This window comes from Dermacentor variabilis, chromosome 1 (genome assembly GCF_050947875.1).
Source record: "Dermacentor variabilis isolate Ectoservices chromosome 1, ASM5094787v1, whole genome shotgun sequence".
Classification (NCBI taxonomy): domain Eukaryota; kingdom Metazoa; phylum Arthropoda; class Arachnida; order Ixodida; family Ixodidae; genus Dermacentor; species Dermacentor variabilis.
The window spans coordinates 122,487,025-122,502,121 of record NC_134568.1 but is presented as its reverse complement, the minus strand read 5'-3'; the positions used below and the strand labels follow the sequence as shown (position 1 = coordinate 122,502,121).

The 15,097-nt window shown below is 48.2% G+C and overlaps 1 protein-coding gene across 1 annotated transcript; it reads right to left on the bottom strand.

Moving 5' to 3' along the window:
* Positions 1-13,879: 13,879 nt before the first annotated feature.
* Positions 13,880-14,845, bottom strand: LOC142571915 (uncharacterized). Its single transcript, XM_075680628.1, has one exon. The coding sequence runs from the start codon at positions 14,816-14,818 to the stop codon at positions 13,973-13,975; it is 846 nt and encodes a 281-aa protein (XP_075536743.1). The 5' UTR covers positions 14,819-14,845; the 3' UTR covers positions 13,880-13,972.
* Positions 14,846-15,097: the final 252 nt, after the last annotated feature.

The window sequence follows — 15,097 nt, the reverse complement described above, 5'->3', positions numbered from 1 at the left end:
TGAAGGTTACAGCGTCCACATTGCATCATTAAAATCAGCTGTATACAGCAGATACAGGCACACGCGTAAAGGAGTGCGACGATAAAACACTTGTCAAGTTCTCACAGCCGTTCTAATTTTACCTCCCTCTCTCTCTAGCTTGCTTCAAAGTTTATAATAGCGATCGATTGGTGTTATATATGTCCGCAGTAACAGAAGTGTTGCCGACTGCGTATTTTAAGCCTATCGGCGTCACACGTGGTCCGCAACGCTAGCTCACATAAGGGAAGAGCTCGCTACGTAAATGGGCGGTGGAGCGAAGCGGAGCAGCTGGGGTACAAACATCGTCGATCAGCATTGGCCGCATTTGTGTTGGTACAGACAGGTTGGCGCTTGTGCGCACCCTGTAATTATATAAAACACGCTGTGTCCCGTTGGCGAGAACGCATCGTCGCGTGGCCGCGGCGACCGTGTTAGACAGTTCGCGAGGCTGCTGTCGGGATGGTTGGCCGGCAGCGGTGCGTTCTCCCGCCGAAGCCCCGTTCCGACAGCGGAACGGTGGTTGCGCAAGTGACAAGCGGGCATTCAGCAGCGGTTGTTTGTGTACGTGCAGGGGAGGCCAAGGCTCTCTTGCTGCGTCCTCCACAAACCCCCTCCACCTCTAGCTCGGCTTCAGCAGTCGAGAGGTATTACTCCGGAGCGCCGAAGTAATGATGATGACGGCCCGGTGCGATAAGCATTTTAATACCACCTCGTCGGAGTTGTCGATGGTGCAGCTGGAACAGTCTCCGATTTGGCTCTAATACTCGGAACGCTTCAGCGCGATGAAGGCTTGCACTGAACTGTATTACGGTATCTCAGCTTCGTGTTTTCAGTTATTTTCGTGTGCGTCGTCTGCTTCCTTTTATTTTCGTCATTTTTTTGCTTTCATTTCCGTAGCAATTGATCTCACGATGGGTGACTGCGAGACAACTGCTTGTGGCGACATGTTTCCGACGTCGGCCAAAGGCACATTACTCCAGGCCCGATTCACCCCGTGTTCTGCATATGACACTCTTGAGCGAAAATAGTGCCTTCAGGGTGCTTCGGCTTGTTTGCACGTATACTGCGCACTTCTTTCACTAATATATGACATGTCCCAAGCGTCTCGCATGGAGACCGGGCCGCACGGAATGCTTCATATCGTTTGAAGCAGATCTCGACTGTACTGGCATCTTAATGGCTTTTGCACAACGATTTTGAGTGCGATGAGAGCGACAGAGCCGCAAATGTCAACTAAGCACTGAAGCGTTGCACTTTTGCGTCTTGAGGGCGTAGCCTAACGGCATTTAGATTTCTCGGACATGCGTTGTTGAAGAGGACCTTCATTCCCAGCTGACAAAAGACGTTATCGTGTTTGCAGTATGACTCACGACAAAGTCGCTGTCTGTCATGGCTAAATTTGTCTTCCTATTGAGCGTCGCCGACACTATACGAAAAAAAAGTGGCTTTAGATGCACACTGTATACGGTAATCCTCCGAGTGTGTGTTTAAAGCTCTTTTCACATATAATAGCGTAAGTCGATTATAAGGCTAACACGGTCGAAGCGACGAGAGATAAAGAAAGATGAAAGAAAAAGAGAAGGCAAGGATGTTAACCAGAAAAGCGCCTGGTTGGCTACTCTGTACGCTGGGGTAAGGAAAAGGAAATAAACAGATGAGAGATGAAACCCGGAGGAAGGAAGAAAGGAAAGAAAGACGTGGCTTATGTGTGAACACTCGCGTACAGCACCGCCCAAAGGCGCTCGCACAGCCCAGTCGTTAAAAAACACACACACACACACACACACAATAGGACATTTGCTGCCTTTTGGGCCGATGATTGGAGAAGTCTGTGTTCCAGTAGTGTCTGTACGGAAAGTGGGTGGTCGTCTAGTCGCCGCAAAGCATTGGACACTTGTATATCAAATCGAGGACAGTGGCAGAATATGGTCGGTGCTCTCTTGGCAGATGCAGACATTCCATGCTGCACTGCCAGGCATTACAAATAGTGTAACAACATGACGAACTGTCCAAGATCAACAGAGTTGAGAATAATTAGCAGAGCGTGAGCTATACCGGTTGAAGGCCCTTAATTCCCGATCGGCTACTTCCTCGCCTCTCCAGTAATGCAGGTCTCGCGTATATAAGCCAATCGTCCGCTGTTACGTAGACCTAAACAGACAAACGTCTATGTTCAGCAAGGGCTTCATGCATTCATCCAGGAACTTCCCGCAACCGAAATGAACAAATAAAAATTAGCTAGATAAACAGAAATAATAAAACAAAGTGGTAAACTGAGCATCCAGACTAATCTGCATTAATTAAAAATGTCGTTTTGTAATTGCTTTATACGCATTCTAAACTTTTGCAACCGCAAGCTTTCGTACTGCGTGCGTGGCTTACATAAAAGCCCAGCACGAGAAAAAGCTGAGCAAATTGGTAGGAATTCTGGTATGTAACCATGGGAATACAAAACGTAAAATGGAGGAAGTCTTTGTGTTGTCATTTTCCTATTCCTCTTTTGTCTACGTTCCGTACGCCTACTTTTTCAAACATTCAAAAGCTATTTACCCACTTTTCTAGCTTAATACAGGTAGTATTCTAGGTATACATGTCTACCCACGCTGCGTGAAAGTTCGTTGTACGAGGGGCGTTCAATAAAAATTTCCCCTGACCCACTTCACTGAGGCGCGCATAAAAGAAATTTCACACAGTACTTCGCGTACATCTCTATGTGCCAAAGAAAAGCATCCAGCTCTTTCTTAATAGCTAGTTTACAGCGTAAGCTGTTGTGGGCTTCTTCCAATAGCCGTTTCGGTTGGCGATGTCAGGCGCCGCCGCCGATGTTCGTCGCAACTGCGCCATGCTCCTATCCCATTGGGTATCAAACGAATCTCAAACAGAAGAGCATGAATGCGTGAAGAAGACACCCTGAAGTTAGTGCGGAGCTTGGTAGCGACCAGGGTCACTTACAGCCTACCATACCAAAGCACGAATCTGTATGAAGAACAACAAGCAGAAATAATCATAAGCAAGGCGTACATGGCCGCATGCGTACGGGTGACTCCAAAACCACGATGTCCGAATCATTGAGAAATACTAGGCCGTGTCACCTGGGCACTTGCGATTCCGGAACTACGAGGCCGGTACCGTTTAGAAATCGCTCTATATTGAGTTACCCATGGCGATGAGGAAAACACTTCTATCGCGGATAAATCAAAGAAGTTTTCAGGCATGTAGGGCCCTCGGGGCTGTACTTGGCGATAAGGTAGCCTCCCCGCCTGCGGGATTATCTGACTGAGCTATGTCGAATGCTCGGTTGCCATAGTCGGAAGTTCGAATCCCGCTATCAGGTTTTTTTTTTAATGGTGAGCTTGAAATTCACCTCCTCTAGTGCAGGCTTGCAGTGACGCCTGTCACCGGCAAAAGATGCCGAGAGTGAGTGGGGCTCTACTAATCCAGGTAATTAGGAAGGCCCACAAAGCTTCAACAAGACACTCCCTCACCAGATCAGGAATTGGCCTCCCTGGTGCAGTATTCGGCCACCCCCTCCCCAAATGGCTCACTCAATTACACAATGGCCCTCAGTCCCCAGCAGCTGCGGAGCACCTGACCAAGGCGGCGGTCAGAACTGTAACGCAGCAGAGGTTGCTAAGAATCTCTGGGTCCGGACAGGCTGCCAATGGAAACTGATCCTTGCAACGTTTAACGCCTGAACCCTCTCGAGTGAGGCCAGCTTAGCAGGACTCTTTGAGGCAATAACAGACATCGTTTGGGATATCATCGGCCTTAGTGAGATTAGAAGAACTGGTGAGGCTTAGGAGCGATGAAATTAGGAAATTCGCGGCCGCTAGTTGGAATCGGTTGGCACAGGACAGGGGTAATTGGAGATCGCCCTTCGTCCTGCAGTGGACATAAAAGATGATGATGATGATGATGATGATGATGACGACGACGACGACGACGACGACGACGACGACGACGACGACGACGACGACGACGTACAAGACAGCGCTCAAGCTACCAGTCAGCACATTGACAGACAAGCTCCTAGCTTTGGGCGTCCACAAAACCTTCCAAGAACAGAGAGAAGCCCAACTCAAAGCACGATCACAGAGGCTAATGCATACTCCGACGGGCAGAGCGCTCCTCCGAGAACTTGGGTACACCGAACAGATAAAGAACATGTCCAAAACAACGGACATCCCAGACGAATTTCGCTTGAGGCTCCCAGTCACACCGATTCCCCCAAACATGTTCTCGAACCTCCACCAAGGCCGACGTGAAGCGCGGGCAGACTATATACAGCGAACCTATGCCAACAAGAACAACACAGTGTACGTGGATGCAGCCACGCAAGACCCTAAGAAAGGAAGAATGGTGGCCATTGTGATAGGCCCGAAGCACCAAGCAGTCAGTAGTGGTTCACTTTAACAGACTACCATAATCAAAACCGAGGAGCTTGGTGTCGCTCTAGCAGTGGCAGGGGCTTCCGGACCGGACGGTCGCTCAACACGATCTCCGATTCACAAGCGACCTGCTGAAACTTTATGAATGGCAGAGCAGGTTGCCCCGTACTCCCCTCGAGGCGAAAGGCGACACAGCACATTTACTGAACACCAAACCGCGGTCCAACACATGATCATGTGGGCGCCGGGGACACGCGGGAATAGCAGGGAACAGAGGCGGACAGGGTAGCTCGAGGCTATACTACAAACCGAGCTCCCAGCGAACCCAACTTCGAAGATCCTTCGCCAGGTCTCAAGTAATACTCGGCCAGTCTAGCACATTACAGAGGAATCAGAAAGATATACCCACTTCCGTATATATCTCTAACTAGGGCAGAAGCAGTCGACTGGAAGAAGAAGAAAAGAAGAAGAAGAAGAAGAAGAAGAAGAAGAAGAAGAAGAAGAAGAAGAACTGTATTAATGACTAAAACTCTCAGTGGGTGGAGCTCCTAGACAAGGTCCCCACAGGCTTCACGCCGATCTTGCTTGTCGGTTGATATCCCTTTGGACCTCTTCCTGTGAACTGTACAGCTCCGCCTCCCATTTGGTGTGCTCCGTAATTTCTGTGTTCTTATTTTGTGTACATGCCTTGCAGGCCCATGAAATGTGGTCGAGGGTTGGAATTAAAAAATTAAATTATGGGGTTTAACGTGCCAAAACCACTTTCTGATTATGAGGCACGCCGTAGTGGAGGACTCCGGAAATTTCGACCACCTGGGGTTCTTTAACGTGCACCTAAATCTAAGTATACGGGTATTTTCGCATTTCGCCCCCATCGAAATGCGGGAGGGTTGGCATGCCCCCACACCATGGGCATGTGTCCGCATATCTTTCTGGGTAAATTATATGGAGTATGTGCAGGTTGTTATCTATATAGGTTTGCAGCTTTCTCCATATAACCTGTTCTTCCTTACTCAGATTCTTATGTGGAGGTGGTAGTTTCATTCTATTCCCTCTGTAATAGTTGAAAATTGCAGAGTATGTCTGGTCAGTCGGGATAAGATCGCCTGGAGAGAAATTCAAACAGGCACCTTTACCAACCTATACATACCAACAAAATTCACCCTACACGACATGCAGACAAATGCCCCTGGTGCAACATGAAACCCACCCTCTATCAGGCTACAAGGGAATGCTAGAAAGCAAATGCGATACCAGTAATTACAAACCCAAATGCGGAGCTATGGGAGGCACTACTGGCCAGCGACCGCCGCGAAGACCAAATCGGTCTAGTGCAGCGATCTCGCAAGACGGCTCAGACCAACGGAGCCCCGGTCTGAGGGAATCTACCGTGCTGAGCCCAGCTGGGAACAGAAGCATCAAGACTGAAGATCCCGACGGGAAGCCCCGCAACACCTACGTAAATAGAGCCAAATAAAGTTTTACAACAGCAACAACAACACCCCCTATGGGGGATTGCAAAGAAATAGTTGATAGGTGCAAACATTGCATTGCAATTGTGTTGTATTCCACCAGGTTTCCCGTCATGGTAGCAGTTGCATGTAGCAAGCTGGACCTGGTTAACTCAAGCAGGCTAGGTGACTATTTGTCACCGCCTCGTTTCAAAGGGGATGCCAATAAATCATCATGATCATCAACAGCATCGTATCGCGCCATGGTTCAATGGATGTGACATGTGCGCCGCGTAGTCTCGATGACTGTGTTTAGTCTTGGGCACACGTTTTGGCGCCTCCTCGAAAGGTACGAACCGCTGATGAAGAAGCAAATCGTAGAGCTATCGCCGCTGCAACCAAACAACGTCGGGCTCAGCAGACCGCTGTGCAAAGGGCAGCACAAGCCGTAGCTCACCGTCGATGCCGGGCGGACAGTTCAGATCGTTCTCGTGAAAACGACGCTAAGAGACTCCGCCGCCTCGACTGCGTGCTGAAAATGGCGCGTGCTGCTGTGCGTGCTGCGAGAATGGAGCTCCTATGGAACCGCTCCTCCAGCTTACGCTGTGACTGTGCTGGGTGTGCCACGCAGGCCTGCGACTTCTTTGTTTTACCGGTCTGACGAAGGTGGCAGCGTGGGGCCAATGGAGCAAACGGCAATTAAAGAAATTCTAATTCTCTAAGGTAACACACCCAAACGAAATTTTCAATAAATGAAGAAGGTGTGTGGGACAGATGCCTCATTGTATGATGTGGTTAAGTATGGGCATCGGTGGTTCAAATGCGGAAGAAAGTTGGTCGAAACGGCACAGACTCCCGCTCGACCTCTTTCGCACAATCACTGATGATGTCACTGTAACAAAAGTGTAGGCCCCTATATATAACATCACCGTATAACGGTTCAAGAACATGATAAAAAAGTTCAAGATTAGCGTAGGGTCCATGGAAATATTATTCAGGAACATCAGCAGATGCGAAACGTCAGCGGGTTGGATTCCTTGCTTGCTTTTTTATTTTCACAAGAATGGCGGAGTGACCTGCCACCGTTAACGTCTGGTCAAGTGATTTGAAAAGCAAGATTGCTTTTTTGTACGATTGAGTGCGCTGGCAGAAACATGGGTTCCTTATTAGGACCGGGAAACTAAATCTCAGCGTAGAATTTGCAGGCACCTTACAACTCACCGCCCCACAAGAAGGCATGTGTGCATGCAACCGGCTACTAGCAAGGTGATGATGACAGTTTTTGGGACCAGCAAGGAGTGTCTATGACCGATTTCCTGCCGAGCGGCGCCACCATAACAGCGATCTATAATGCTAACGTACTGATAAAATTAAGGGAAGCCATCAGCAGGCATGTCATGATGTCAGAAGGCATCCTGATCTTGCAGATAATGCATCTGCTCACAAGTCGCAGGTTGCGCAAATGGCAGCATGTACGCTCCTGCGGATACGAAATCCTTCGTCGTCCACTGTATTCTCCCAACCATGCACCCTCAAATTTCTGCATCTTTGCATCTACGAAGCTATTTTGAAAAGCAGGCAGTTCCTTTACGGTGAAACGCTCATCTCCGAAGTCAAGCGATGGCACCAAGGCCGACCTGAGGACTTCTACGAGTAAAAGAGTCGTATCCTCAGCTTCACAAAACGTTGGCAGTAGTGTGTGGCTCTCGGTGGCAGCTATGTAGAAAATGAGAAAGAAATTTGGCAACTTCCATGCTTTTCCACCCACAAGAAGTGGGTCAGGGGAAATGTTTACTCCGTAGAAATTAAATATGACCACCCTGTACAGTGACATGCCGACCTACATTCACACGCTTCGGCGGGCGTGCTCAGGTGTAACTCGGCAGTTGCAGAGGCGGATGCGGATAGTTCCTGCGGCACTGCGCTGCGGTGCTCGCACATTAAAAAGAAGTGGCGGGAAAATAGAGGAGCGCCTCGTCTTCCCAGGAGGCTGCTTCGCTCGGCGACGCGGCCTATAAACTGCCACCGACTGTCGCACTACGCTGACTATTATACTGCGTCCCATAAAGCCTATAGCAAGGAGGCGGTTGGATGAAGTGATCGAGCGTTCGTTGGGTAAACGGGAACACGGCGTGTACATACGGCAATGGCACGCCTCAGTTTGCATTCTTTCATGAATGAGTTAATTTCGTTTACACAAGGAGGAAGAGTGGGGTACTGGATATGAGTAGCGCCCTATATTCCAATGTGTCGCTCTGCACGCCTGCATACAAGCCCGTGGAACTGTCTTCTCCTCCTCGCCTCATGGCATGGCGATGATGGAAAGTACAGAGAGGACGTGCAGTGTTGCGGCTCCATTCATTTTGACTTCAGAAGATGTTTGCGCAAGGCAGGCCTTATGAGAAAATGAAAGGAGTCGCGTTTCGTACACGTATATACTACAGGGTATTTATTTTTTACTTTAGTTGCATCATTCTTTTCTTTAATTCGGGGCATGAGTAATTATTATGCAATTGTCCAAATTGTACCCTAGAGATAAGGATTAGTTTGCTTAATTACTACAGAAATAATGAAATTACCTTGATTAGGTCTATTAATAATTCATATTATAGCCTAGTGCATTAGAACAGCTTGGAAGCCATACTCGACACTATCTAGCAGAACGATGAATTTTTTTCATCATCATCATCGGCCTAGTTACGCCCACTGAAGGGCAAAGGCCTCTCCCATACTTCTCCAACTACCCCGGTCATGTACTAATTGTGGCCATGTTGTCCCTGCAAACGTCTTAATGTCATCCGCCCACCTAACTTCCTGCCGCCCCCTGCTACGCTTCCCTTCCCTTGGAATCCAGTCCGTAACCCTTAATGACCATCGGTTATCTTCCCTCCTCATTACATGTCCTGCCCATGCCCACCCCCCCCCCATTTCTTTTTCTTGATTTCAACTAAGATGTCATTTACCCGCGTTTGTTGCCTCACCCAATCTGCTCTTTTTCTTATCCCTTAACGTTACACCCATCATTCTTCTTTCCATAGCTCGTTGCGTCGTCCTCAATTTCAGCAGAACCCTTTTCGTAAGCCTCCAGGTTTCTGCCCCATATGTGAGTACTGGTAAGACACAGCTGTTATACACTTTCCTTTTGAGGGATAATGGCAACCTGCTGTTCAAGATTTGAGAATGCCTGCCAAACGCACCCCAGCCCATTCTTATTCTTCTGGTTATTTCAGTCTCATGATCCGGATCCGTGGTCACTACCTGCCCTAAGCAGATGTATTCCCTTACCACTTCCAGTGCCTCGCTACCTATCGTAAACTGCTGTTCTCTTTCGAGACTGTTAAACATTACTTTAGTTTTCTGCAGATTAATTTTCAGACCCACCCTTCTGCTTTGCCTCTCCAGGTCAGTGAGCATGCATTGCAATTGGTCCCCTGAGTTACTAAGCAAGGCAATATCATCAGCGAATCGCAAGTTACTAAGGTATTCTCCATCAACTTTTATCCCAAATTCTTCCCACTCCAGGTCTCTGAACACCTCCTGTAAACATGCTGTGAATAGCATAGGAGAGATCGTATCTCCCTGTCTGACACCTTTCTTTATTGGGATTTTGTTGCTTTCTTTGTGGAGGACTACGGTGGCTGTGGAGCCGCTATAGATATCTTCCAGTATTTTTACATATGGCTCATCTACACCCTGATTCCGTAATGCCTCCATGACTGCTGAGGTTTCGACTGAATCAAACGCTTTCTCGTAATCAATGAAAGCTGTATATAAGGGTTGGTTATATTCTGCACATTTCTCTATCACTTGATTGATAGTGTGAATATGGTCTATTGTTGAGCAGCCTTTACGGAATCCTGCCTGGTCCGTTGGTTGACAGAAGTATAAGGTGTTCCTGATTCTATTTGCGATTACCTTAGTAAATACTTTGTAGGCAACGGACAATAAGCTGATCGGTCTATAATTTTTCAAGTCTTTGGCGTCCCCTTTCTTATGGATTAGGATTACGTTAGCGTTCTTCCAAGATTCCGGTACGCTCGAGGTTATGAGGCATTGCGTATACAGGGTGGCCAGTTTCTCTAGAACAATCTGACCGCCATCCTTCAACAAATCTGCTGTTACCTGATCCTCCCCAGCTGCCTTCGCCCTTTGCATAGCTCCTAAGGCTTTCTTTACTTCTTCTGGCGTTACCTGTGGGATTTCGAATTCCTCTAGGCTATTCTATCTTCTACTATCGTCGTGGGTGCCTCTGGTACTGTATAAATCTCTATAGAGCTCCTCAGCCATTTCAACTATCTCATCCATATTAGTAACGATATTGCCGGCTTTCTCTCTTAACGCACACATCTGATTCTTGCCTATTCCTAGTTTCTTCTTCACTGTTTTTAGGCTTCCTCCGTTCCTGAGAGCCTGTTCAATTCTATCCATATTATACTTCCTGATGTCCGCTGTCTTACGCTTGTTGATTAACTTAGAAAGTTCTGCCAGTTCTATTCTAGCTGTAGGGTTAGAGGCTTTCATACATTGGCGTTTCTTGATCAGATCTTTCGTCTCCTGCGACAGCTTACTGGTTTCCTGTCTAACGGCGTTACCACCGACTTCTATTGCGCACTCCTTAATGATGCCCATGAGATTGTCGTTCATTGCTTCTACACTAAGGTCCTCTTCCTGAGTTAAAGCCGAATACTTGTTCTGTAGCTTGATCCGGAATTCCTCTAGTTTCCCTCTTACCGCTAACTCATTGATTGGCTTCTTGTGTACCAGTTTCTTCTGCTCCCTCCTCAAGTCTAGGCTAATTCGAGTTCTTACCATCCTATGGTCACTGCAGCGCACCTTGCCGAGCACGTCCACATCTTGTATGATGCCAGGGTTAGCGCTGAGTATGAAGTCGATTTCATTTCTAGACTCACCATTCGGGCTCCTCCACGTCCCCTTTCGGCTAACCCGCTTGCGGAAGAAGGTATTAATTATCCGCATATTATTCTGTTCTGCAAATTCTACTAATAACTCTCCCCTGCTCTTCCTAGAGCCTATGCCATATTCCCCCACTGGCTTGTCTCCAGCCTGCTTCTTGCCTACCTTGGCATTGAAGTCGCCCATCAGTATAGTGTATTTTGTTTTGACTTTACCAACGCCGATTCCACGTCTTCATAAAAGCTTTCGACTTCCTGGTCATCATGACTGCATGTAGGGGCATAGACTTGTACCACCTTCAATTTGTACCTCTTATTAAGTTTCACAACAAGACCAGCCACCCTCTCGTTAATGCTATAGAATTCCTGTATGTTACGAGCTATTTCCTTATTAATCAGGAATCCGACTCCTAGTTCTCGTCTCTCCGCTAAGCCCCGGTAGCACAGTACGTGCCCGCTTTTTAGCACTGTATATGCTTCTTTTGTCCTCCTAACCTCACTGAGCCCTATTATATCCCATTTACTACCCTCTAATTCCTCCAATAACACTGCTAGACTCGCCTCACTAGATAACGTTCTAATGTTAAACGTTGCCAGGTTCAGATTCCTATGGCGGTCTGTACGGAGCCAGGTATTCTTAGCACCCTCTGCTGCGTCACAGATCTGACCGCCGCCGTGGTCAGTTGCTTCGCAGCTACTGGGGACTGAGGTCCGGGGTTTGATTGTTGTATTCATATAGGAGGTGGTGGCCAAGTACTGCACCAGGGTGGCCAATCCTGCTCTGGTGAGAGAGTGCGTTACCGGTTCTGGTCACCGGGATCAGGCCGCACTCCAGGCCTGTTTGTGCAATTTTCGCAACACACGGTTTTTTTTTTGTATTTTCCAGTGGAGAATTGCGCAGCACCGGGATTTGAACCACGGTCCTCTTGCACGGGAGGCGGATACTCTACCGTCCCCGCAGGAGTTAAATTAAAAAATTAAATTCTGGGGTTTTACGTGACAAAACCACTTTCTGATTATGAGGCACGCCGTAGTGGAGGACTCCGGAAATTTCGACTACCTGGGGTTCTTTAACGTGCTCCTAATTCTAAGTACACGGGTGTTTTCGCTTTTCGCCCCCATCGAAATGCGGCCGCCGTGGCCGGGATCCGATCCCGCGACCTCGTGCTGAGCAGTCTAACACCATAGCCACTGAGCAACCACGGCGGGTCCCGCAGGAGTTGTACGCCTCATTTAACCTACAGTGGTGCCCTATTTGATCAGTCAAGGTGGACCAATCTGAGCTCGGTTATACCGCACGGATGGCACTCGGCTAGAGAACCTGGTATTTATGACCTGCACATGTGTGGCCATACATAATTGAGGATATATATAATTCTTTTTTTTAGGAGGGTTCCCGTACAGTGATAAAATAAAGGAAAATACATTAAAAGGAAAGAAAAAAGAAGAAAGAAAGGTGGGGGGAAAAGGAACATAACTGGTGATTTGAACTCGCGACCCTTGGATGTTGCCCGTAAAGATAGCTCAGTCGGTTCGTTCGTCAGACCCCAGGTTACTTTCAAGCACCATAGCTCCTGTTCCAAACCTCATACTTACGTGAAAAGGGACTGATGTTGTCCGCGATAGTCGATTTTTGCTATTACGAGTGGTTGGAAGGCATACTGTCTTGGAAAAATGGCCGCCCGAGGAGAAGAGCGAACTCGAGCGGCTTTAGAGACTAGGAAAACTGCGTTAAAATATTTAGACTTGAGGGAAAGCTTCGTTAACAAACTATAACACGGCAATCAGCACTCGAATACTACGAGAGAAATTATTGAGACGTGGAAAATTCCCTTGAAATAAATATGGTTTGCGAGACAAATGCTTGTAAGTATTGAACCTCTTAAAAGATGAGGGGAATATGCGCTCACCGAGAGGGCATCGTCCGCACGAGACCACCACCAGGCACCTTACTGAGACGTGGAGGGCTCTGCGGCCGGAACAAAGCCTCCCTTCTCCGCCGGCCAAGAGGGGAAAACGCGCTTTCCGATCGCTCAAGGTTGCGCGGACACAGTATAACTCTAGCGTCTAGGAAAAGCTTAAACAGGTGCGAGGGCGGCACGCATAGCGTGGGAAGCTAGCCGCCAGAATAGCTGTCTCAAGGACTGCTGCTGACGAGGGCGAAATACCTTCGTGTAATTATAATAACCCTAATAGGACTATTTTCGAAAGAAAAAAAGGAAACGGCCCGGAGACTATACTGCGAGAGCTATGACTGATAATTTTCTATATATATATATATATATATATATATATATATATATATATATATATATATATATATATATATATATATATATATTCATCTCATCCATGAGATCGCATGCGCGCGCTGTTGCTTTAGAGCCAGTTTAAGGGCGGAGAAGAAGGAAGGAAGGGAAAGTCTCTGAAGCAAAATTGCAGCGCCGTGGTTTTAAAGCACACCCGTGGTAGAGAAACGGAAGTCGATATAAGCGTGCGTGGCCATGATACGCACACAACAAACTGCCTTAAAATATTTAGACTTGAGGGAAAGCTTCGTTAACAAACGATAGCACAGCAATCAGCACTCGAATATAATTATAACCCTAATAATAATTGTAAATATTCATCTCATCTATGGGATTTAATGCGCGCGCTGTTGCTTTGTCTCTGCGTGTAGTAGTTAAGAGAGCCAGTTTAAGGGCAGAGAAGAAGGAAGGAAAGGAAAGTCTCTGAAGCAAAATTGCAGCGCCGTGGTTTTAAAGCGCAACCGTGGTAGAGAAACGGAAGGCGATATAAGCGTGCGTGGCCATGATACGCACACGACAAACTGCCTTAAAATATTTAGACTTGAGGGAAAGCTTCGTTAACAAACGATAGCACAGCAATCAGCACTCGAATACGACGAGAGAAATTATTGAGACGTGGAAAATTCCCTTGAAATAAATATGGTTTGCGAGACAAATGCTTGTAAGTATTGAACCGCTTAAAAGATGAGGGGGAATATGCGCTCACCGAGAGGGCATCGTCCGCACGAGACCACCACCAGGCACCTTACACCAGGCACCATTTTTTTATAAATGGTTTATTGTGGGAGCTACACGAACAACTATTTCACATTCACAGTCTCGCTGAAACCGAAACTGGCTCAGTGAAATAGCGCCTATAGCTTCGATGTCACCCGAGGCCGACGTCGTAGCTACTGCCAGTTGACACCACCGCGACCTTCAGTTCCCGCAAAGTAGAAGGGGCCGTAGCCCGGCGCGTACGCAGGCATCAGCAACGGAGCACCGTACACCGTCGAGCCAGGAAACTGAGCCGTGTACGGGTAGGGCTGCTGGGGCCAGAAGCCCGGCTGAGGTGGCGTCGCTAGCTGGGAATACGACGATGTCGCGGCTTGCGGCCACGGAGGCGGTGGGTACGGGGTCAGCCGCATGTTGAGCGGTGCCCGATGCAAGACGCCAGGGTTCTGCGGAATTGGTTGCGGCAACTCGTACCTAGAGTGTGCCCCGTTCCATTCCTGGATGTGGAGGTGTTGTGAGCTCGCCGCAGCAGCGTGCTGCTGCATTGCGGCGATCGGGGACTGCTGCTTACGGTAGTGGTGGAACGCAGCCATCTTGTCGGCCTTCTTCTCAAGAGCCCGTTTCCGGGCGTCGTCTTCTTGCAGCACCTTTTTGAGCTGCACGAAGAGCTTGTGTTTCTCCTCCTTGAGCGTGACGAGCTTCTTCTCCGCCTGCTGCAGCTGATCGCGGATCTCCTCCAGCGTCACCTCGTCCTGGCGACGCTTCTTTTCCTGCTCGCCTCGTACTCGCTCATTGGAAGCATCGGCTTCCTGTTCCTGCTTTTGCTTTTCGCGCTGCCGCATGATGTGCTTCTTGAGAGCGGCCCACATGGCCGGGTTCTTCTTGGGATGTTCCAACGGCACTGGCATGACGATCGCACGGTCGCGTGGCGGCGGCGTCGATGACTGGGACAGGGACCCGCACTCAGTCGGCGATGGTAGCTCGCCCACTTTCTTCAGCTTTCGTGCGCGCATGGTCGACATCCCGAAGACAACGCGACAGATAGAAACCTCAACTTCCTCTTTAGAGCGCAAAAAATACTGATGATGTCAGTGCCACTGCGAGCTTCTAAGTGGGAATGAGCGAACAAAAGAACTACGGCTTTTATCAGACGCTTTCCCCGCCTAGTGTCTTTTTTGAGGCAGATATAGTACTTCACTGAATTAAACAAAAACATCGTCGCAAAACTTCGTGAAACTGCTCTGTGATGCTTCCAAGCATGAATAAAAAACACGACATTCTTATCTTGAGTAAGCTGAGCT

What these genes read in the sequence shown, in the direction of transcription:
- LOC142571915 (XM_075680628.1), bottom strand. Translation starts at nt 14,818, where the DNA reads ATGTCGACCATGCGCGCACGAAAGCTGAAGAAAGTGGGCGAGCTACCA.